We start from the raw sequence: 22,394 nt of genomic DNA on the forward strand, positions 1-22,394 counted from the left end.
CCTTACCACGAGGCCAACACCAGGCTAATTACCAAGCTAACAGGATGCAAAATAGAATTAAATTTAACTTTCTTTTTTTTTAGGTTCTGCTCATCTTGGTTAGTAACATAAGGAAAAGTCCCACGTGGCAGAGAGAAAACAGGGTCCATGGCAACAATTTCACCCCATTATAATCAAATTGGACATTTTTGTGATTTTATTATTGCCAAACTTCAGGAATTTTTCAAGATAGGAGATTGAAACTGACTCAGCTTATTTGTACGCATGTGAGGTATATGTGTATAAAATCTGTTCAAAATTAGTCAAATGTCAGGGTAAATGCCATCCAAAACATATAAAACACCGATCAGGTGGTAATTAGAAAATGTACAGGATAAACCAAATTTGTTTTGCACAGCATTCCATCATGTAAATACACTTGATAGGTCAAATTTTTCAAATTACCAAATTGCTGCTTCCATGGCACCTATTGTTTATTTGAATTTCACATTTGAATTTTTATTTGAATTCTGCTATGCAGGACATCTTTCTTGTTTGTCTGTTTGTCTGTTTGTCTATCCTTGAGCAGGATGCCTCAAAACGTTGTCGACGGTTTCAGAGAGAACTTGGTGGACAGGTTGGGTGTGTGACAAGGATAAAATGCTTCAATTTGGGGGAAGATCCAAATCCAAATCCGGATAAACGAATTTTTTTTAATTTCTAAAGTGTTTCTTCACCATTAAGAGATGAGGCTAAAAACGATACATATATGTGTGTGTATATATATATATATATATATATATATATATATATATATATATATATATATATATATATATATATATATATATATAGCATAATACTGTATTTAAAACAGTGTTGGACAGATTCGGACAAAACTTGGTGGATGATCTGATCAGGTGACAACAAGCCGATTCGATTTTGGTTCGTGGGATGCAAAACGTAAACTGTTCAGCATGGAGGAGGGATATGCTCCACCTGGTGCTGTTCTCGTTCATTCATGTTTTGACCTTTCTATAATGATGCTTCAGTTTTTGCCCCAGGCTGCCCTTACCTGTGCGAGCATGCCAATGTGAAGTGAGCAATGATGTTTATAATTATTTCACATCTTAATCACATTTACACAAAATATGTAAATATGACAACCAAATCACATTGACAACATATAAACTTGATAATCTAACCACATTTATCTATACTGATAAAAGGGTGTGTGTGTGTGTGTGTGTGTGTGTGTGTGTGTGTGTGTGTGTGTGTGTGTGTGTGTGTGTGTGTGTGTGTGTGTGTGTGTGTGTGTGTGTGTGTATCTCCTCCATAACTCCAAAACTATAAAACCTAGCAGCCTGAAACTTTGCATGCACACTAAGAAAACTACAAGGAAGTGCAAGAGTGAAAATTGGGTGTTTGAGTTAATTTAAACACCCCTTTTGAAGATAATTAATGGCATTATTTAATTATATCCTTCATCAGGCGATCCTCAGCCACCTCACTCGCTGGGAACGAAAGGCAATTCTTGGGTAACCTCGCTGGGGTCTGAAGCCACCATGTGTTTTTTGCCTGCTCAACCATGCCTTGACTTGGAACAGGCCGCAAAGATTTCATAACGATAAAGTTGTTTTTTTCAATTTCCTCACTCATATTGAATGCCTGTTCATCATTTCTATGAATTGTTGTGTACATCGCTTTTTTAAGTACTATATTTTTCAACTAAGGAGCTTGGAGCGATTCCATGCATTATATGATGCGATTTTCCACAATCTACTCTCACGATCTAATTATAGTATGTCATCGAAATATTATTTTGGTTTTGAGGATCGGATATCGTCCAGACTAAATAAGTGGTGAAATCGGTTGTGAAATCAGATAATTTAAAGAAATAACGAGTCTTATAACTAAGTCAATATACCTATTAAATTTAAGCAGGCAAGGCTATGTTATACACAAAATACACAAGAAAATGTGAAATTTCCAAAGTGTTAAACTTATCTTTTTCTCCTGTTTGGAGAATTCTATTGAGTGAACAAAAAAATTTAGGAACTTGCCAAAATTAACCAGCTTCATTGAGCGATATGATTTAATGCATTCACTTCAAGACCTCACGCCGTCCCCCAGAGGGACTGCCTATCCATAGCATCTGCCATATCTGTGTTTATCTGTTCCGAGGTTTCGCGAGGTGCTCGACAGGAAATCAAAGCAAATCTGGTTTTTAAAAAACGGATGTCAAAAAGTTATAACGTTTATGCGGACGCCAAACCGATGTACCACATGAAGTACCGATGTACAGACGAGCTGGCAAAATAGCCGATTTTCTGCAATGTTTATTTCACGGGCGATTGAACTTTGCGATGTCTCCAGGGTTGTTTTGCATTAAGCTGCAACTCTTTTGTGGATGAAGTCATTTTATTTCATTAATTCATTATATTTCACTCACTGCTGCGTGCGCGGTGAAGACCTGCTTTAAAGTTTAACAGATCCTTTATGGTGTGCAGTGACAGTCTGGCCAACCGTTACTTATCAACCATTTAATTGGAGTGCTTGCATGAGGGCTTAAGCCACTTGCCAAGCACGCATTGTCGATGACGGCACTGTACCGCACTACGTCATTCTGAGTGAATCGTTTAATCTCTGCGGATGCTTTTTTCCGCGCCACGTCATTCAGAGTAAGTGGTCCTTACTCCGTCACCCTGAGCGAGCGGTTTATGCTCCATCACCCTGAGCGAATGGTTTATGCTCCATCACCCTGAGCGAGTGGCTTGTGCTCCGTCACCCTGAGCGAGTGGTTCGTGCTCTGTCACCCTGAGCGAGTGGTTCGTGCTCCATAACCCTGAGCGAGTGGTTCGTGTTCCGTAACACTGAGCGAGTGGTTCGTTCTCCGTCACCCTGAGCGAGTGGTTCGTTCTCCGTCACCCTGAGCGAGTGGTTCGTGCTCCGTCACTCTGAGCGAGTGGTTCGCGCTCCGTCACCCTGAGCGAGTGGTTCGCGCTCCGTCACCCTGAGCGAGTGGTCCGTGCTCCGTCACCCTGAGCGAGTGGTCCGTGCTCCGTCACCCTGAGCGAGTGGTCCGTGCTCCGTCACCCTGAGCGAGTGGTCCGTGCTCCGTCACCCTGAGCGAGTCGTTTGTGCTCCGTCACCCTGAGTGAGTGGTTCGTGCTCTGACACCCTGAGCAAGTGTTTTGTGCTCCATCACCTTGAGTGAGTTGTTGTAAAATAACACCCGATTTCCGAGCTGTTTGCCTTATTAACGTGCTTTCTAAATTACCGAGCCAAATGTTTTTCCACCCGTCACATGCAACTGCTTATGAAGAATAATGTTTTTTATTTATATTTTTTTATTTTTGATTACATTGTCGAGGCTCATATGAGAGCTAACACACAACACACAACAAGGGGAGCAGGAGACAAGAGGGGTGGGAAAGGGAAGGACAAAACAGTGGGGAACAGAGGCATTGGGAGATCTGTGGAAGGGAGAGGAATGGGGCGGGGAACATGGGGTATACAAGATGGACACAACAGGGACTGTCATGAAGGGAAGCAGGGAATTTGAAGGAGGTGGGTTGTGGTGGATTAAAGGGAGTAGAAAAGATCGTGGTTTTTGATTGGGGAAGATAAGAGGTGGTGGTGAACAGCTGTTTTGAAGGCCTGGAGGGAAGAATGGGATTGAAGAGAGTGTGGGAGTTTATTCCAAAGGTGGGGAAAAAAGAGGAATGAAAGAGTGAAGGTGAGCAGTGATTCGTGATTTTGGTAGTTTTACCAGAGGGGGGTTGCTGGTGGACCTTGAGGGCCCTGCGGAAATATGGGGGTGGGGCATATTCGCAGAGAGAGCAGGGGGGCGAGACTGGAGAGGAGAGGGTGGAAGACAGAAAGACCACCGACCTGCCTGCAGTGAGAGAGTGAGAGGCCCAAAGACTCAGCCTCGCTGCGGGAGATACTGATAATCCTAAATGCATTGGTTTCCACAGCATGAAGCCGAGAAAGGTGAGAGGTGGGATCACCAGCCCAGAGGGGAGAGCAGTACTCCATCAGGCTGTGGACAAAAGCTTTGTATGTGGTCATGAGCTCAGATGGGCCGAGGAAGGATTTTGCACGACAGAGGATTCCCAGTCGGTGACTGGCTTTGAAGACCTTCTCCTCTCCTCTCCTCTCCTCTCCTCTCTCTCTCTCTCTCTCTCTCTCTCTCTCTGGACATATCCATACGGATATATGTTTGTCTCCAGACGTTCCCGGGCAGGTTTTCTCTCCGGGCGTGTCCTGGCTATGTTTATGTCTGGACGGGAGTTTGTCTCCAGGCGTATCCGAGCAGTGTTTGTATCCGGCCAGCTTGGCTCCGGTCACATCCAGGTGGTGTTTGTCTCTGGACGCATCCGGGCAGTATTTGTCTCCGGATCCATCCAGGCGGTGTTTGTCTCCCAACAGCTTGGCTCCGGACACGTCCAGGTGGTATTTATGCCTGGACGAGTTAGTCTCCGGATTTGTCTGGACAGGAGCTTGTCTCCGGGCCGTGTATATATTATGACCGGTCGAAGGTGGATTTCACTGTTATTATATATATGCAGAATAATTTTGATGAGACGGTATGAATCGTAATTAACGCTCCACCACACGACCACACGTCTGCCTTCCCTTCCTCTCTCCTCACACTGTCTTCTCTTCCCCCACCCCTCCTCGCTCCCCCTCCCTCCTCTCTCCTTACCCCTCCATCTCTTCACTCTCCTCGCTCTCTCTACCCCACCCCTCTCTCCATCTTCCCCCCTCTTTTTCTCCCTCCCCCCTTTTGTTTTACCATCAGCGAAGCGACAGGTGATATTTGCTGGTAATTAAATAAGGCCGTTAATTATCTTCAAAAGGGGTGTTTAAATTAACCCAAACTCCAAATTTTCACTCCTGCACTTCTTTGGTGTTTTCTTAGTGTGCATGCAAAGTTTCAGGCAGCTCGGTTTTATGGTTTTGGAGGTATGGAGCATGCACGCACACACACACACACACACACACACACACACACACACACACACACACACACACACACACACACACACACACACACACACACACACACACACACACACACTGCCTTTTATTAGTGTAGATAACAGCAGAAACCTTCCAGAGTAAAACATGACAGACACAGAAGGAGCACACATAATTACAGTGTATATAGTAACCAGCAAATAATCCGGTTCAACTCTGCTGTTGTGAGGTAATTAGTTCCCTATAAAGTGTGGAATATTTAGGGAGTTTGCCAGGAATGTCCTTTGACAGTATAATGGCAGGGTCCGTTGAAATTCCACGTCGTGTAAAATGTGACTTCCAACCCACAACTCCATTCTTCTTTTAAGTCCTCAACCCATCCCCTCGCCACCTCTCAACCTCAAGTCGTCAAACCCCCTATCCCAGTTCTCTGTCCCCCTCCTTCCACCCCCACCCCAATTCTCTGTCCTGTCCTCTGCCTTTCTTCTTCAAGTCCTCAACCCCTGCCACCCCCCCCCCAACTACACAAGTCCCTCCCAACCCCAAGTCCTGAACTCCCCCAACATCCCCCCCAAAGCCCCAACCTACCTTTCCCAACTCTATTCCTCCCCCCACCCACTCCAACTCTCTATCCTCCACTTCCCCTTTCTTCTTCAAGTCCTCAACCCCCTGCCCCTGCCCCAACCCAACTTTAAGTCTGCCTAAATATAGGAATATGAGAAATATCCTTTATTGAGAGTTGCCAAGTTCGATGCGTTTACTGTTAGTACACTCTCACATCAGCCGTGGATATAACACACACACACACACACACACACACACACACACACACACACACACACACACACACACACACACACACACACACACACACACACACACACACACACGCTTCAACTTTTAGCAATAGAGGCAAAAATCGAGTAAAATTTCACTTGAGGCCTTGAAACCAAACAAATAATATATTTATAACAGCTCTCAGTTCCTGGAGCTCTCCCCTGCCACAACATAATTAATAGTAAATATCATCATTTTCAACTTACCCTGTGCATGCACAAGCCCCAGATATGACCTTCCCATCGGTGTTCAGAAACACCTAATCCAGACACACAGTCAATTCACTGGTAGCAATCCGCTGGGGGGGGGGGGGGTGTAACACACGTTTCTCCACTTGGGCCTTGCGCCAGCCCACATGGTCGCAGGTTTACAGTATGAGCATGTGCCTGATCAGTGAGCTGAGAAATTTCTTCAAGGTTTTCATTGTGCAGAGGCACAGCCCTTTCTCAGGAATTTTTTTCAGTAGTTGCAGCTTTTTTCAGAACAATTCCAAGTAACAATCCTTACCTCGGACGATACATTTTATTTTGGCCCAAACCTTTCAACTTTCTGGGCGTTCTGCACAAGCGCACTGAGCATTTTGAGGCAGATTAAGTCATTTCAAAAGTGCCGTGTTATTAATAGTCATATAGTCACGTGGGTCGACCATGATGGCTTCCTTCAGGGTCGGTTTCACAGCTGGCTTCACCTTGTTTTTCTTTTTTAGATTGTCAACGACAGAGTCGACGAGCTCCTGAAAGCATAACCATGTCCTTTTAGTCAATCAGTCAGGCATTGGGTGCATTACTAATTTTTAGTTTTTTTTCCATACTCCTCGGTGGCTCATCGGATCGTTTTGAAACTTAGTATCCATGACATCAATGCGCAAAAACTAATGTCCATTCAGGTGGTGAGATAATTAACTAAAAATGTATACGTCCAACCTTCTATACTGTAGATATAAAAGTTGGTTCATTCTTGGACATACGTATATATTTGTATGTATGTATGCATGTCTTGCCATTCCCTCCCTATAAGTTTTCCGTTCAATGTAAAATAAGTGAAGCGACTGTTCAAAAGATCTTCAAATATCAAAAGGGTGGGCGCCAATCGGCATCATGGGCCTAGTGAAGGCGACAGTATGTGTTGGCCTTTGGTTTCAGGCCTCTTTTGTCAACTTATGGGCCAATGCAATTGCAATTATCCAAGCCATTTCACCACAATGTATTATATATGCACATAAACAGGACACATGTTTTTTCTTCATGTGTGTAATCTGGGTTATTTTATTTTTCGGGAGCGATCGAGGCAGCGGGCCGTTGTCTATACACTGCTCAAATAAAGGGACATGCCAGAAGAAGGTGTTGCATACTTAGAACATCATCCATAGTGTGGGTATTCTGCGAGTGATAATTTTCCATGGAATTCAACTAAAAAATAACTTTACCACCTCATTTACCCCATCTACAACCACACTCCATTGGGAGATGAACGTCTGTCAGACAAGTCATTATTTTATACATATGAATTATGCCAGAAAAACCTTTAGACAATCATTGAATTTGACCCGTACCTTTGAAGTGACATGTCATAATATTTCACTTGCAATCCTAGATGGAAAGAGATTCTTCGCCTCTGACAACGTTCAGTCCAATAGTGTGATTGATTCTTTCATTTCTTCTGCTTCACAAAGAGAAGAAGTGAAATTGAAGCCCATTCAGGTAAACTTCACAGTTCACTTTAATGAATGAACTATAGTGACAACACACACTTCATGCATATTTCTTACAAGTTGAAAGAAGCTCAGGAACAGGAACAGGTGAGGTCACACTTTGGTAGTTTGGTTTATGTTTATTGTTAATCCTTCCCTCAACTTTCTTACCCTGAACAGCAGAAAAAGATGAGTTTATCTCCTTTGGTCTCATCATCTCATTGATATTTGCCCTCACCAAAGGAGAGGGTATTGCATTTGGGTCCGTTTGCTACTTACAAAATCGAAGATTTTTCAAGCATATTGGTTAGTCGATTTTGTTATTCTGTCTGTCTGTCTGTCTGTGTTTGTCTTTTTGTCTGTCTGTTTGTCGCCTACAGGTCACAATTTTAAACCGATCTTCACGAAACTTCACCACATGGTAGAGTTTGTCATAAGAAAGAAGCCTGTTGGTTTTGAGGTCAAAAGGTCAAAAGGTTAACATCGGCCAAAGGTCAACAGCTAAAGTGGTATTTCTAAAATCCTCAATTTTCATCCGATTGACTTGAAATTTCAAGAGGATTTATATTTCCGGTCACTGAATTCAACCAGCCAATTATTTTTTAGGTCAACATGGAACAAAAGGTCAACATAGGTCCAAGGTCAACAACTAAAGAGGTATTTCTAAAATCCTTAATTTTCATCTCATTGACTTGAAATTTGAAGAGGATTTATATTTCAGGTCACTGAATCCAACCGCCAATTATTTTCGAGATCAATATTGGCCAACAGGACAACATAGGCCAGATTTCTAAAATTGTCAATTTTCACCCGATTGACTTGAAATTTGAAGAGGAGTTGCATATTTGGTCATTCAATTCAACCACCAATTATTTTTTTAGGTCAAATTTGTTTTCTGGGTTTTGCAAGTATCGTGCCCTGCACGATGTCTCCTTGTTTGTTTGTCTGTCTGTTTGTTTGTCCGCACAGAACTCACGTGATTTTCTCTGTAACCGCTTGTCATATGGACGAAATTTTCAACATCGGAGCGACTACTCAAGTATAATGTTTTATTGATAATTATGACGTCATAGGTCATGTGGTGTAGCAGCCATGTTGGAAAAAAGGGAAAAATTTGGACCTTTGTATCTCTGAAACCACACAAAGGAAAACATTGAAACTTGTCACACGGCAAGTACTCCTCATGGGGAATACGAGCTATTTTAAGAAGTCATAGGTGCCTTCGTTATGACGTCATACTCATAATTGCATATGTAGAACGCTAAATCTGATCAGTATGAAAATTTTTGAGGATCATCTCAGGATAAAATGGTTCACAGAAATTTTTTGGATGATGTCATCTGTCACGTGATTCAGGAGCCATACTGGGTTTTTTTAAAACCTTCAAAAATCTTCTTCTCTGAAGTGGCTTAACAGATTAAGGTGAAACTTTATACGTATGACCACCTATCCATGAGGAACAAAAGGTTCACACATATAATGTAATAGGTCACATGGTTTGGCATCCATATTGGATTTACTATAAAACCTATAAAAAATCTTATTCTCCAGAACGGCTGGAAAGATCGAGGGAAATCTTCATGCAAATGTTCCCCAAGCCATGGGTGTCCAAGTTTGTTAAGGAATAATTGATAGGTCACGTGGTTTGGAAGCCATATTGGATTGAAGAAAAATATGAAATATTGTTTTCTCTGGAACCACTCAATCAATCGATGTGAAACTTCACAATTATAGTTTAATAGTGGTGGGCAATATATGTTTTAAATTTCAATTTGATCGGATGCATGGTCTGGCAGCCAGAAAGATATAAAAAAAATTGATGTGGGTTCTTTTTTATTTTTTTTATATTTTGAATAAGGCCCACTTAGCTGTGCCTGGATGGGTTTGAGGGTAGAGGAGTAGCAGCTGAAATGTAAATCCTATCCAGATTCCTTTTGATGACTTCAGCATTGCTTTTTGCTTGTTTGGGTTCCTTTTGATTACTCCAATGCAGGACTGCCCCTATTTGTTCTTTCATTTGATTTGAATTTAATTTATTTTAATCCCATCTAAATTAAATTGAATAACAATAAATGTCATGGGTCAGGGTCAGGTGTCCAACCAAAGCAATGCTGCATAAAAGCGGGACGTCTTGGTACCCGGTCATCACTGCCAGCAGTTATAAAGTGGCAGTTTTAATTATGTCTCGTATTAATTATGTAACACACCAGTACACAAACACCACACAAAATACACCACACAAAACGACACAAACATCACACAAAAAAGTCCTGGTGAGGGTCTGCAATCACTGATTGCTCTTTTTCTTGTTTTGTACTGTATTAGGGTACTTCAACCACATTTACACCCCAATACCCAAAACGCAGGTTTTGTCAAAAACATGTCGGCCTCGTGCAGATAAACACAGATATGATTAGCATGACAACAAGCTGAAGTCTAACTCGTGCTGGAGTTTAGCTAAGTCCATTTCATGCTGGAGTGAGTTGAGCTAAAGGCAAGTATGTGCTGGAGTGAGTTTTCTTCAAGGCTAACTCCTACTGGAGCGACATTACCTCAAGGCTAACTTCCACTAGAGTGGGATTAGCTCATATAACCCATGCCGGAGTGAGTATAGCTCATCTAACTTGTGCCGCAGTGGGTTGAGCACATCTAACTTGTGCCGCAGTGGGTTTAGCTCACTAACTCGTGCCGGAATTATTTTAGCTCTAATTCATACTGCAGTGGGTTTAGCTAATCATCCTCATGCAGGAGTGAGTTTAGCTCATCTAAGTTGTGCCTGAGTGGGTTGAGCACATCAAACTTTCACTGCAGTGAGTTTAGCTCATCTAACTCGTGCCGGAGTGTGTTTAGCTCATCTAACTCGTGCCGGAGTGCGTTTAGCTCACCTGACACATGCGACAGTCGGTTTAGCTCATCTTGGTTGTGCCGGAGTGAGATTAGCTCATCTAACTTGTGTCGGAGTGAGATTAGCTCATCTAACTTGTGTCGGAGTGAGATTAGCTCATCTAACTTGTGCAGGAGTGATTAAATCTCATACAACTCATGCGGCAGTCTGTTTAGCTCATTACCCTCGCCGAAGGAGAGGGTATTGCATTTGGGTCTCTTTGTTTGTCTGTTTGTTACTTACGAAATCTTTAGATTTCGTAAGTATATTGATGACTTCCGTCATCTGTTTGTGTGTTTGTTTGTGTGTGTGTGTTTGTTTGTTTGTAGACACAATAACTCGAGAACGGAAGAAGCTACCAATGTCAAATTACACCACGTGATTCAGGAGGGTGATAGCTTGTGCTGGTTAGATTTTGGTCAAAATCGGTCAAAGGTCAAGGTCACAGTGAGGTCAAACATTCGATTTTTGATTGTTTGGTACAGAATCATCGTAGAAACTTCTGGTTTGCATCGCTACCTTCTCTCGAGACAGCTTTTATTAGACAAGGTCAGAGGTCAAGTTGATAATTTCGTAAGTACCAGTCTATGACTGGTTGTTTATTTGTCTATTTGTCTGCACAGAACTTTAATGTTTTCCTCCGCAACTGCTTGTCAGATTGAGACAAAACTTTCACCATTGGTGCAACTCCTCATGAAGAATGTTTTAATGATAATTATGTCATCGGTCACGTGGTGTGGCAGCCATATTGTAAAAACGGGAAAAATTGTACCTCTGTATTCTCTGAAACCACACGAAGGAAAAAATTGAAACTTGGCATACAGCAAGAACTCATGCGGAATGAGTGTGATTTTTATGATATCATAGGTGCCTTCATTATGATGTCATAATTGCAGATGTAGAACACCATATCCGATTAGTATGAACATTTTTGAGTGTCGTCAAGGATAAAATGGTCCACACAAAAAAAAATTGATGACGTTATCGGTCACGTGATTCGGCAGCCATATTGTTTTTGTTTTTTTAAACCTTCAAAAATCTTCTTTTCTGAAATGGCTGAACCAGTCATCACTGCCAGCATTTATAAAGTGGCAGTTCTAATTATGTCTATTATTAATTACGTAACACACCAGTTCACAAACGCCACACAAAATACACCATAAAAAACTACACAAACACAACACAACACCCCACACAAAACAAATCCTTGCAAGGGTCTGATATCTCTGATTGCTCTTTTTCTTGTTTAACTTCTGGTCAAGTAAGCTTAGGTCTTCTTACTCGTGCCACAGTGGTTTTAGCCCATCTTTCTCGTACTGGAATGATTTTAGCTCACATCAGTCGTGCTGGAGTGAGTTTAGCTCATATAATTCATGCTGGCGTTTAACATAAGTCCAACTCATGTTGGAGTAAGTTTAGCTCGACTATCATGGGCTCGAGTGAGTTTGCCTTAAGGCTAACTCATACTAGAGCAAGTTTAACTCATGTAACTCATGCTCGAGTGAGTTTTGGCTGTATTAAAATAACTATTTAAGAAGCCTGCAGTCTCATTTTCATCACTAACAAATCTCCCCGTGATAGTCTTCAATTGGCCTGCACTTTTCTTAAAGCTGTTTCTTTAACCCATAGGTTTAGCTCATCTTCATGTTCTTTATTTAAAGAATGCCTTGCAATTATGTTAAATATTCTTGGCAATATCATTCCCATTTTCTCTTTTGTCTTGTCGAGTTATTTTCTTAACTAGCTCCTGTTTACTCCTATACTAATACAAGACCGACTCCAGTCACATTATTTTATCTTCACTATAAGAGAGATGTTTGTCTGTTTGTCTGTCTGTCTGTGTGCTGCCATTTTTCTCAGAAATGGCTGAACGGATCCTCGTCAAACTTTCAGAGATTCATCAGTGAGTGTCAGGGAGTTTTAGGAAAAATAATTTTTTTCGAAATAAAAAGGAAAACGTTGGATTTGTTTTTTTTATTGCTCTCTTGTGCCTGAACCTTTGTATCTTTGTGAAAGGTAATATTAAATGATTTGTTAGATTAAATGATTAAATGACTAACCCCCCCACCCCCCCTTACTCAAGTACCGTGGTTTCTTTCTGCCTCCCGATTTATAACTCACTGGAATAGACTTCATTATATCCTTCCTGTAATTATTTACTCTGATTATTTTTTGCTACCTAACCATTAATGTTATCAGTAGCAGTTCCTTCATATACAGCCTCTCCACCATCCTCTAGCCCAGAGGTTCCCAACCTGTGGTACGCGAGGGCCTTCCAGGTGGTTCGCGAGCACTTTCGGGCTGAACCTTTAAAAAATAAAAAAAATAAAAATTTTTTAAGGAAGTATTTAAAAAAAAAACAAAAAAAAACGCCACCGGTGTCCATTGTTTCATACACAGATTCGCCCTTAGCACTAAGGTACTCCCTCCGAATTTGTTATCATGCTTGAACCGATTAATCAAAATAGTTCGTTTCGTCAAAACATCCGCCCTGAATACTCGGCTGTTCAAACTGCTCTGTGAAGATCTCGGCTCCGACCACACCTGTCTCCTCTACCACACAGAGGTTCGCTGGCTCTCCCGGGGGAATACAACGAGGCATCTCTTTGAACTGAGGGATGAACTCCTCATATTCTTCACGGAGAAAGAACACGATTTTCAAAAAGATCTGGAGGACGAGGAGTTTCTCCCAAGGTTGGCCTACCTGTCGGACATTTTTGGGGTCTTCAACCACTTAAACCTGTCGTTCCAAGGGCCCAACTGCACTGTCTCAGACTTCATCTCGAAGCTGGGAGCGTTTGTCCGGAAGTTGGACCTCTGGATCAAGAACGTGGAGAGCAAACGCTACGGAATGTTCGAACTCCTGACTACCCTTGAGAGCGAGCTCAATGATGAATTTTCCCAAGAAATCGTCCGTCACCTCCCACTGCTCAAGACTGAGTTGATGCATTACTTCCCAGACATTACATGTTGTGCCTACATCACCAATCCGTTTTCTGTTGAACCAGGCGATCTGCCTGTCGGGACCGGAGAACAAGAGGCTCATAGATATCCAGGCTGACGAGACAGCAAAGACGAAGCACAAGGAATGCTCTCCTATGAACTTCTGGGTGACCATGGCCTCCTCGTACCCGACACTAGCCTGTCACGCTGTTCCCCAGCTAATGATTTTCCCCTCTACGTGGGAGTGCGAGCAGGGGTTCTCAGCCATGATGACCATCAAGTCAAAGAGCCGGAACCATCTTGCTGCGCCCGGGCATGATTTTCGATGTGCTGTGAGCAAAGTTATGCCTCGCATCGACCAGCTGGTGGAGAAGAAACAGATGCAGCCCTCACATTAAATTCTGTTCTTTGTTGACAGTTCGTTCATTTGTGTGTTCTACTTGTGAATAAATTGATATCTTATCGAATTGAGTTTTTCTGGAACCAGGTGGTACGCGGCGACGGTATGGGACCTCCAAGTGGTACTCGATCAGAAAAAGGTTGGGAACCACTGCTCTCGCCTAAAAAAGCCTGAATTCCTTCCTCAATTCCTATTGCAAGCATTGGTGCCCCTTTAAGTTTTTCCCATGGCCATCATTCTGAAAACACTTCCTTTACCCCTGAAATGTTCCCATTGTTTCGTCAACCCAAAACCTTGCTGCATACACCATTCTTCCAACCATAGATTAACATATATCGCTTTACTTGTGACTTATGTTCCGTTTCCTCGTCTCAGAAGAATACCAGAAAACATTACCTCACAACCCTTTGCTTTCAGTCGGCTACCCAATATCCTGCATCTATTTTTAAATTCTCCCAGTAAATGTTTTCTGTATCATTTGCTCCTACATCTATCACAGCGAACATTTTCCTGCTGCGATCGACAAGATGTCCTTAACCTCACTTCAACAGCACCTACTCCTGCTCCTTCAAAACAAAACACAACTCTATGTCTATGATCATTCCTGCAGAATGAAGAATCTACATTGTTTATTCCCCCCCCCCCCCAAAAAAAATCTCCTTGGTCTCATTCGTATTTATCTCCACCCCACCCTCCACCACTGCCTGCCATTGCTTCAGCCACAACACTACATTCCTTGCCTCAACCACAAATCTCACACTCTCACTATGTCTCCCCGAAATAACCCTCTGGAAATCCCCCCCCCGACCCCAATCTACTTTCTCAACAATCCTCTTGAAGAGGTCCTTTCATTCAAGCTTCTGGGTCTCACTATCTGTCATGATCTTTCCTAGAAAAGCCACATTTCCAAGCTGGCCTCCAAAGCCAGTTGCCGACTGGGCATCCTCCGTGATGCAAAGTCCTTGCTTGGCACACCTGAGCTCCTAACCACATACGAAGCTTTCATCCACAGCTTGATGGAGTACTGCTCTCCCAACTGGGCTGGTGCTCCTGCCTCATATCTAGCTCAGCTTCATGTGGAAACCAAGGCTTTTAGGATCATTGGTACCTCATACGATGAAGCTGAGTCTTTGGGTCTCTCATCGCAGGCACATCAGTTGTCTTTCTGTCTTCTACCATCTCCTCTCTGGCCTTGCCCCCCTCCCCCCTGTTCTGTCTGTGCTCTGTTCCCCCTATATTTCCACATGGCACTTGAGGTCCACCAAAAATTCCCTTCTGGTGAAACTACCAAAATCAACAATCACTGCTCACCTTCACTCTTTCATTCCACTTTTTCCCCACCTCTGGAACAAACTCCAAAACACCCTCTTCAATCCCAATCCTCCCTCCATGTGTTCACCGTCACAGCTGTTCACCATCATCTCATATCTTCCCCCATCCAAAACCTTGATCTTTTCTACCCCCGTTAACCCACTCCAAACCCACCTCCTTCAAATTCACTGTTTTCCTTCCTGAAAGTCCCTGTAGTGTCCATCTTGTTTACCCCATGTACCCCAGCCCTCTCCTTTCCACAGATCTCCTAATGTCTTGTTCCCCACTGTTTTGTGCTTCCCTCTCCCACCCCTGTTTCCTGCTCCCTTGTTATATGTTCTGTGTGTTAGCTCTTATACAAGCCTCGACATTGTATACAAAAAATATAAGAGACCCCACCACAGCCGACCCTCACCTCACCATCACCACAACATGCTCACCGCTGCCTACCCCCATAATACGGTCACTGCTGCCGACACTCTCCACACCCTCACCATTGCCGACCCTCACCTCCCACTCACCACTGCCTACCCTCGCCTCCCACTCACCACTGCCTACCCTCGCCCCCCACTCACCGCTGCTTGTACTCACACACCCTCATCGCTATCTGCACTCACCACTCTCATTCCATTACCTGCACTCAACACACCGTCACTTCTGCATGCACCATCACCCCCTACCTTAGCACTCTCCTCATAATAGCTTGCAGTTAAGTCAATGGAGTTAGTAATATATTCAATGTGTTGAAGGCTAAGTTAGTGTGGTCACAAAGTTACTGATTGCTAATGCTTGCTTTCCCCTGTGCTGTTTCCTCCTTTAGCTCGAAAGCACCAGCACGATGTTGGTAATGAATGACTGGCTTAATGGAACAGTGTACGTGGACAGAACAGTTGGAACCAACACCGCGTTTTCCATATCATGGAGAAACCAGGAACCCCCAAACATACACATCACCAACCCAAAGGGAATAACTTATGGAATTAATGATTTTGTTGTTGATGAATCTTTCAAGACTGCTCGTTTGCAACTTCAAGGCCAAAGAGAAGTAAATACATTACTTTATTTATCTTTGTTTTTTCCCCAATTGTGATGTAAGGCTCATTCATGGAGGGGCTTGTACACACACTGTATTACATTGACAAGGACATGACAAAACACAAGTGAACCTTTCCATGAATTACAACAACCATCTTGTGGTTTGCCATCACACTCCTAGTTGAATCAGCATTTGAACCTGCAACCACCAAATTACAACAAAGCTACCATGTCCACCAGTGTAACCCGTATGCAAACACCAACTCACTTTATCCACTTATGATTCCCAGATATATATATATATATGTGGTTGCCAAGTCTCAACAGCTTGGGGAGGAGGGGCTGAACAGGGTAGTGTGTGAGTGTGTGTATGTGTGTGTGTGTGTGTGTGTGTGTGAGTGTGTGTGTGTGTGTGTGTGTGTGTGTGTGTGTGTGTGTGTGTGTGTGTGTGTGTGTGTGTGTGTGTGTGTGTGTGTGTGTGTGTGTGTGTGTGTGTGTGTGTGTGTGTACCACATCCACAGGGATCACCGCATGGTGGTATGTGGATTCTACATATAATCCAAACACAACATGATCTTAAAAAAATTCATGATCATAAATAAAGTATTTTGGTTGGACTGTTTAATGTTCCTATCTCAGGATACTGGAATCTTTGGTACAAATCCCACATACTGCAATGCTTTATTGTCTATTTATGTCCTTGTAATTCGTGTAAAGGTATACTGATGTCCTCTATCCTGCATGTAAAACCAGTAACAGCTCCAGCATGAACTGTCAAAACTGTAGTAAAGAAAGAAAGAAAATTATAACTGCTTTTTTGTTTTTTTTTTCGAACATTTTTCCCATTGTGAAAACCAATTGGTGGAAGCCAGTGAAATGTTTCATGCATATTTCGTGTACACCCCAGGTGGGAGCATGGCATTACTCTGTTCATAATAACAACACATCAGAGGATCAAGTGAGCATAACGGTGACCAGTCACAGGTGGGACCCGTCCATCGTGCCCATCACCGTGGACGTACATATGGATGGGGACAAGAACTCTTGGCCACAACCGATGATTGCATATGCTACAGTCAGGCAGAAATACAGGCCAGTCATTGGTGCAAAGGTGCTTGCCCAAATCGAGGATGAGCATGGGTCAGTAGTGAGCTTAGAACTTTTGGATAATGGAGCAGGTAAGTTTCTTTCAAGAAATAAGCAATCGTTCTAGAAATAAATTCGTTAAATGAACGATTTTTAAACATCGTTCTCTTGAGAGATTTGGACATTGATGCAAGAAACACAGGACATAACACTTACATGGAGTATTTTCACAGCTGCATCGATTTTTTTTGTGTACATAGTCGAGGCTCATGGAAGAGCTGGCGAGTAATGTGCTCGTACACCAAACGGATCAGGATGCAACAGGGGCAGGTTTTCCTCTTTTGGGTTGCAATGTTCAGTTTGCAATTTTTCCTGAAATAACAAAAGCAAATCAGGACACATTGCACAAACATCTCTTTCATAGTTTATTATGTTTGATTTAAAACTTACTCCCTTGTTTGAGATTTTTAAAAAATGAAATGTGACATTCTCTTGCAGGTTCAGACCTTCTGAAGGATGATGGAATTTATACGCGGTACTTTACAAACTTCAGCAAAACCGGACGATGCAACTTGAAAGTGTTTGTGAAAGGAGAGGAAGGATTTTCCAAAATTTCATCACGACGTGGTTTTGGAAGTGAATTCATCCCGTCCAAAGAAAAAGGTACATCTTTGTGGACAGAGTTTTTGCTCCACTGGACATGATATTTGATACAGGTTCGAATTTGATACAGTGACTTGATATCGGTTTGATACCATGAGCACATTTGATACCACGAACACTTATATTGGTTTGATACGAGCACATTTGATACCACGAGCACTTGATATTGGTTTGATACCACGAGCACTTATATTAGTTTGATACCACGAGCACATTTGATACCATGAGCACTTATATTGGATTGAAACCACAAGCATTTGATATCGGTTTGATACCACGAGCATATTTGATACCACAAGCACTTGATATCGGTTTGATACCACGAGCACATTTGATACCACAAGCAGTTGATATTGGTTTGATACAATCCTACAACAAAAGGAAAATGTCAAAAGATGTCATTATGGTAATCCATAAGAGGATTGTGGTGTCGTATTGTGGCGTCTTAATTTGTTGTAATTCCTACCTTGTTTGGTTGTTTTTTTTTGACATTTCATCCCTCTATGTTTTTACATTTTTTATGTTTCATTTTCTTGTTTCTGCAATTTTTTAAAGTAATGAAATGCTAAATGTTTTTTTATATTTTGTTATTTTGGCATGGATTAAATCAATCTATGTTATTATATTCGGCTTATGGTACATTCTCGCCCCCTCCCCCAATCCAGGCTTTTGGTTCAGTCCATGATGTGGATTACATATGCAGAAATGTCGATGAGATTATCATTTTAAAAATTATAAAATGCTTTATGTTTTATATATTTTGTTATTTTGGTATGGATTAAATCCACCTATGTTATTAAATTGTTTTAATACTTGTTTCAGTTGATTTGGGTGATGGTTTGGATATGTATCACTTTTGGAATCGTTCTGTCCACCATCCATTTTCCCCACTCTCACAATCCTGGCCTGGTTTGATTGAGTCCACATTTACCTTGGATTTATTTTCCTAATTAGATTTCCATAACAATTTACCACCTGAGCTTTTGTCATAAAATTTTCAACAAACCCTCATTTTAAGAAAATGGAGAACACTAATTAATAATTCGGTCAAAATGTCAAAGGGAAAAGTCGTACTGAGTACAAGTAGGCTTTATTAGCCCTTCCGCAGCACGTCAAGTGCGAGTCACCATGTTTGAATCGCTTCCGTGTGTTTTTTTTATTTACCATCGAGCTTCAGTGTGTTTGTCCAGGCCATAACTTTTTTTTTACCATTTGAGCTTTTGTCATGAAATCTTCAGAAAACCTTCATGATGAGAATATAATGAATACGAATTCATGAAATGTACAAAAAAAATTTGTTTAATGTTGTTTTTGTAAAGTTTAGTTTGAGTGCAATGCAGACACAGACTGGCTTTGCAATTTGAGATGCTTTATAGTTATATCTTCATTATGGAGTCATATGAGTTAATGACATCCCGACATGGGGGAATGGCACCCCTTAATCGTCAAATCCATTAGCTGTAACACTGAATGAGGCACTGGAGGCATAAGCCATTTATGAAGTGAAACACTGATGAATTTTCAAAAGTAAGAATTACAAGATCTGATTATATCAATTCTTTCACTTGGTATCATGATAAACAGAAATGTACAACTAAGCCAACAATCCAACAAAAATGATTATTATAAAATTGTGATTTTGTGGGTATCTCCATGCCTGGTCCTTGATTGGAACTTCCTACCAAAATGAATGATGTTGTGCTGTTGTGTGCAGATGGTGAATGGAGAAATGTTTCTTCAGCACCGACACTCACTTCAACGGGAGACTTCAGCCGGACTCAATCCGGGGAAAGTTTTATGATCTCCATACCTCCAGGTGCTTCCATTGATATTTTCCCACCAAACAGGATCATTGATCTCAATGCCAATGAGCGAAAGGTTGGTTTAGTGGAGCTCACCTGGACTGCACCTGGGGACGATGCAGACTCAGGACAAGGTTCGTCAAATTTGTGGAAGTTTTGCCATTGCTGTCTTCATGGTATTGATTTCACATCATTAGAGTAATTATGACTTGTTTTTTTGTATAAACATGTGCAGAAGAACATTTGTGAATTATCAAACCAACATATGCTCGTCATTCAAATAATTTGTCACAGGGATAACATCGGCCAAATGGTCAAGCCACTCTGGGCAGTATTAAGGGCCTATTTGCTCCTATGCCGAATTCAATTTTGAGTGGCCGATCGGGCAGCAAGCCAGGCACCTTACCTCGCCAGGGTCCTTGTCAAAGATAGAACCGAACCAGTAGTTCTAAATTGTGAAGCGTTGAATTTGTTAATGAGTATTACGCGCTCGAGACTCGAATATCCTCCAAAGGATATGAAGCCAACTTGGCTATTCTCAACCAGCGATCAATAGCGGTCGGAATGACTCAGAGACCCTGTAAGTTTATGATGTTTATTGAGAATGGCGAGGGGGAAGAATAGGAAGGGAACGGTTATAATACAAAATAAACAGGTTTATAACAAATAAAATATGTGCCCTTGGGTTTGGTACAAACAGGAATCTCATGTATCCAAACTTAAGGCCTTAAGCATTCCACATTAGAAGACCAGAGAGAGAGAGAGAGAGATAAGACAATGAACATGAAGAATAGCCCGTTCGGGCACTGCACATTCAGTAGGATGTGTGGCTGGAGGAGCAAGAGGCAGGCAGGAACCATGGTCCTGCAGGTCAAAATGGGGGTAGGGGGAGGCTCCACACGATGCTAGAGCTGCTGATTGGGTGGGAGAGGAGCAGATGGTGTGATGATGGGCGGTGCTCCCTCCCCCCATCCAGTCAGCCATCAGTTTTCTCCCCTTCTCCGAACTGAACTCCAGACTTGAATGAATGCAGTAACAAATCAATGGCTAATTGTAAAACTCAGTAAAACTGTTCATGCTGGACTCTACGGATATAAAACACAGTGTGTATTTGTGTATTTGTCTGACCTCCTTCATAAGGGTGATTTGAGTTGGGTTTTGAAGGCCAATATTTTAACACACACGACTGTGTGTTCATTACAGTATATTTTTCAGGATAAAAAACCTGAAATTTTTTTTCATTAAAGAGTAATTACGTTTCTTCGATTGGAATTGTAGACGGTGAATTGGAGAAGGTGACCTCAAGGGTGGTGTACAGAAGCGTTTTGTAAAATAACAATAAATACAAGATGCAGGAAGGTGAAATTCACTGCACATGATGTGTAACGTGCGCAGAATAAAACGAGTGTTCATTTACATCCGCAGGTTGTGTAATAACTAAAAGACGATATAAACACGTCTGATGTTTCGCCGAGGCTTCAGACTTTGGCATGCTTATGAGGCTGTACCGTCGAAACAAAACATCCTACAAGATAAAGAAAATTAGGTCACATTTGTACATGAAGTGTTTTAAAATGATGCTTTTTCTTGCTATGAAATATCATATCTTCCAATCTCCGTGAATATTTCAAATAAAATAATTTCAACCCATAATTGTTAAAGGGCGTTTAGACTAGTATCTTTATAATGAAGAGTTTCCTCCCTTTTACAAGGTGTTCATTAAAAAAATTAATATAATGTATTTCTCTTCTTTGGACTGGAGCTCTTACTGCTCAGTGAGAGTCAGGCGGTTGTAGTGGGAGGGCTCGTGAAAGTAATGCTGAACAGTTGGAATTTGCTTTGAAGTTAAAAAATATATATATATATATATATATATATATATATATATATATATATATATATATATATATATATATATTCAATTTTACATATAGTTTGCAACTTTCATTTTCAAATTGAAAAAAGCTTTCAAAAGAGAAATATTAATTCAAAGACTAAAGTTGGTAATTAAACCATTTTTTGTTTGTTTTGGTCATAATTTTAACAAATAAATGCCGAGGTGGATAGTTTTGAGAAGTGTTGTGAAAATTGTGAACGTTGTCATTTTAGGAAATTCCAGATGGGAAGAGATGTATACTAGTATCATGAGAAGAACCAGCAAAATAAAAGATGTGTGGAGATGCGTCCCATCTTACAGCAGCTGTGTAAACAAGTCGTATAACAATTTGACAGAGAAATAAAAACATAAAAGGGGAGAGGGAAAACAGAGGGCACAAGCGGTTAAAGACGAAGGCTAAAAACACACACCTATCATTCACCTCAATAAGTGAAGTAAGTCCTGCACCTCAGCCTTTTGAGTTGTTTTTAATCAAAAGGTGAAGTTCTTCCAGGACAGACAAACAAACTCACCTATCTATTTCCATAGTCAACCACTGGAAAATGTTAAATCTCTTGACCTTTGAGGACATCAGCCATCTCCTGGGTTGACTATACAGGAAAGTTGGCTTGCTTGTCATTCAAAATTATTTCATGAAAAACTAGAATGGCACTCAATGGAGTCCATACCTCTGCTGGGCTGAACAGTTTATGTTTTTTTTAGCCCACTGATAGGCCAAATCTGCATGCGGACCTCAACAAAATTCTAATCGGCTTGTTGTCACCAACCCAACTCATTCACCAAGTTTTGTTATAAACCATCCACAACGTTTTGAAATATTCTATACAGTATATAGTTTTTGGCCCTCTCTCTCTCAACGGTGAAGAATCACTTTAAAAATT

General features: G+C 41.6%; 1 protein-coding gene and 1 long non-coding RNA gene across 3 annotated transcripts in view; one reads left to right on the forward strand and one right to left on the reverse strand.

Annotated features, from left to right (window-relative positions):
• LOC147026674 (calcium-activated chloride channel regulator 3A-1-like) overlaps nt 1-22,394 on the forward strand; it is an 85,952-nt gene that overhangs the window by 57,136 nt on the left and 6,422 nt on the right. For both annotated transcript variants that reach the window (XM_085882365.1, XM_085882366.1), the window contains exons 9-13: nt 7,396-7,502; nt 15,851-16,075; nt 16,973-17,243; nt 17,650-17,814; nt 19,529-19,750. In XM_085882365.1, the coding sequence (XP_085738491.1) occupies nt 7,396-7,502; nt 15,851-16,075; nt 16,973-17,243; nt 17,650-17,814; nt 19,529-19,750 (990 nt within the window). The remainder of the gene's footprint in view (nt 1-7,395; nt 7,503-15,850; nt 16,076-16,972; nt 17,244-17,649; nt 17,815-19,528; nt 19,751-22,394) is intronic.
• The window catches only part of LOC147026675 (uncharacterized), a 46,961-nt gene continuing 41,816 nt past the window's right edge, over nt 17,250-22,394 (reverse strand). The window contains exon 3 of the long non-coding RNA XR_015058459.1: nt 17,250-17,523. This is a non-coding gene — a long non-coding RNA (uncharacterized LOC147026675). The remainder of the gene's footprint in view (nt 17,524-22,394) is intronic.

This window comes from Eptatretus burgeri, chromosome 5 (assembly GCF_056783735.1).
Source record: "Eptatretus burgeri isolate ZD-2024b chromosome 5, Ebu_testis_v1, whole genome shotgun sequence".
Classification (NCBI taxonomy): Eukaryota; Metazoa; Chordata; class Myxini; order Myxiniformes; family Myxinidae; genus Eptatretus; species Eptatretus burgeri.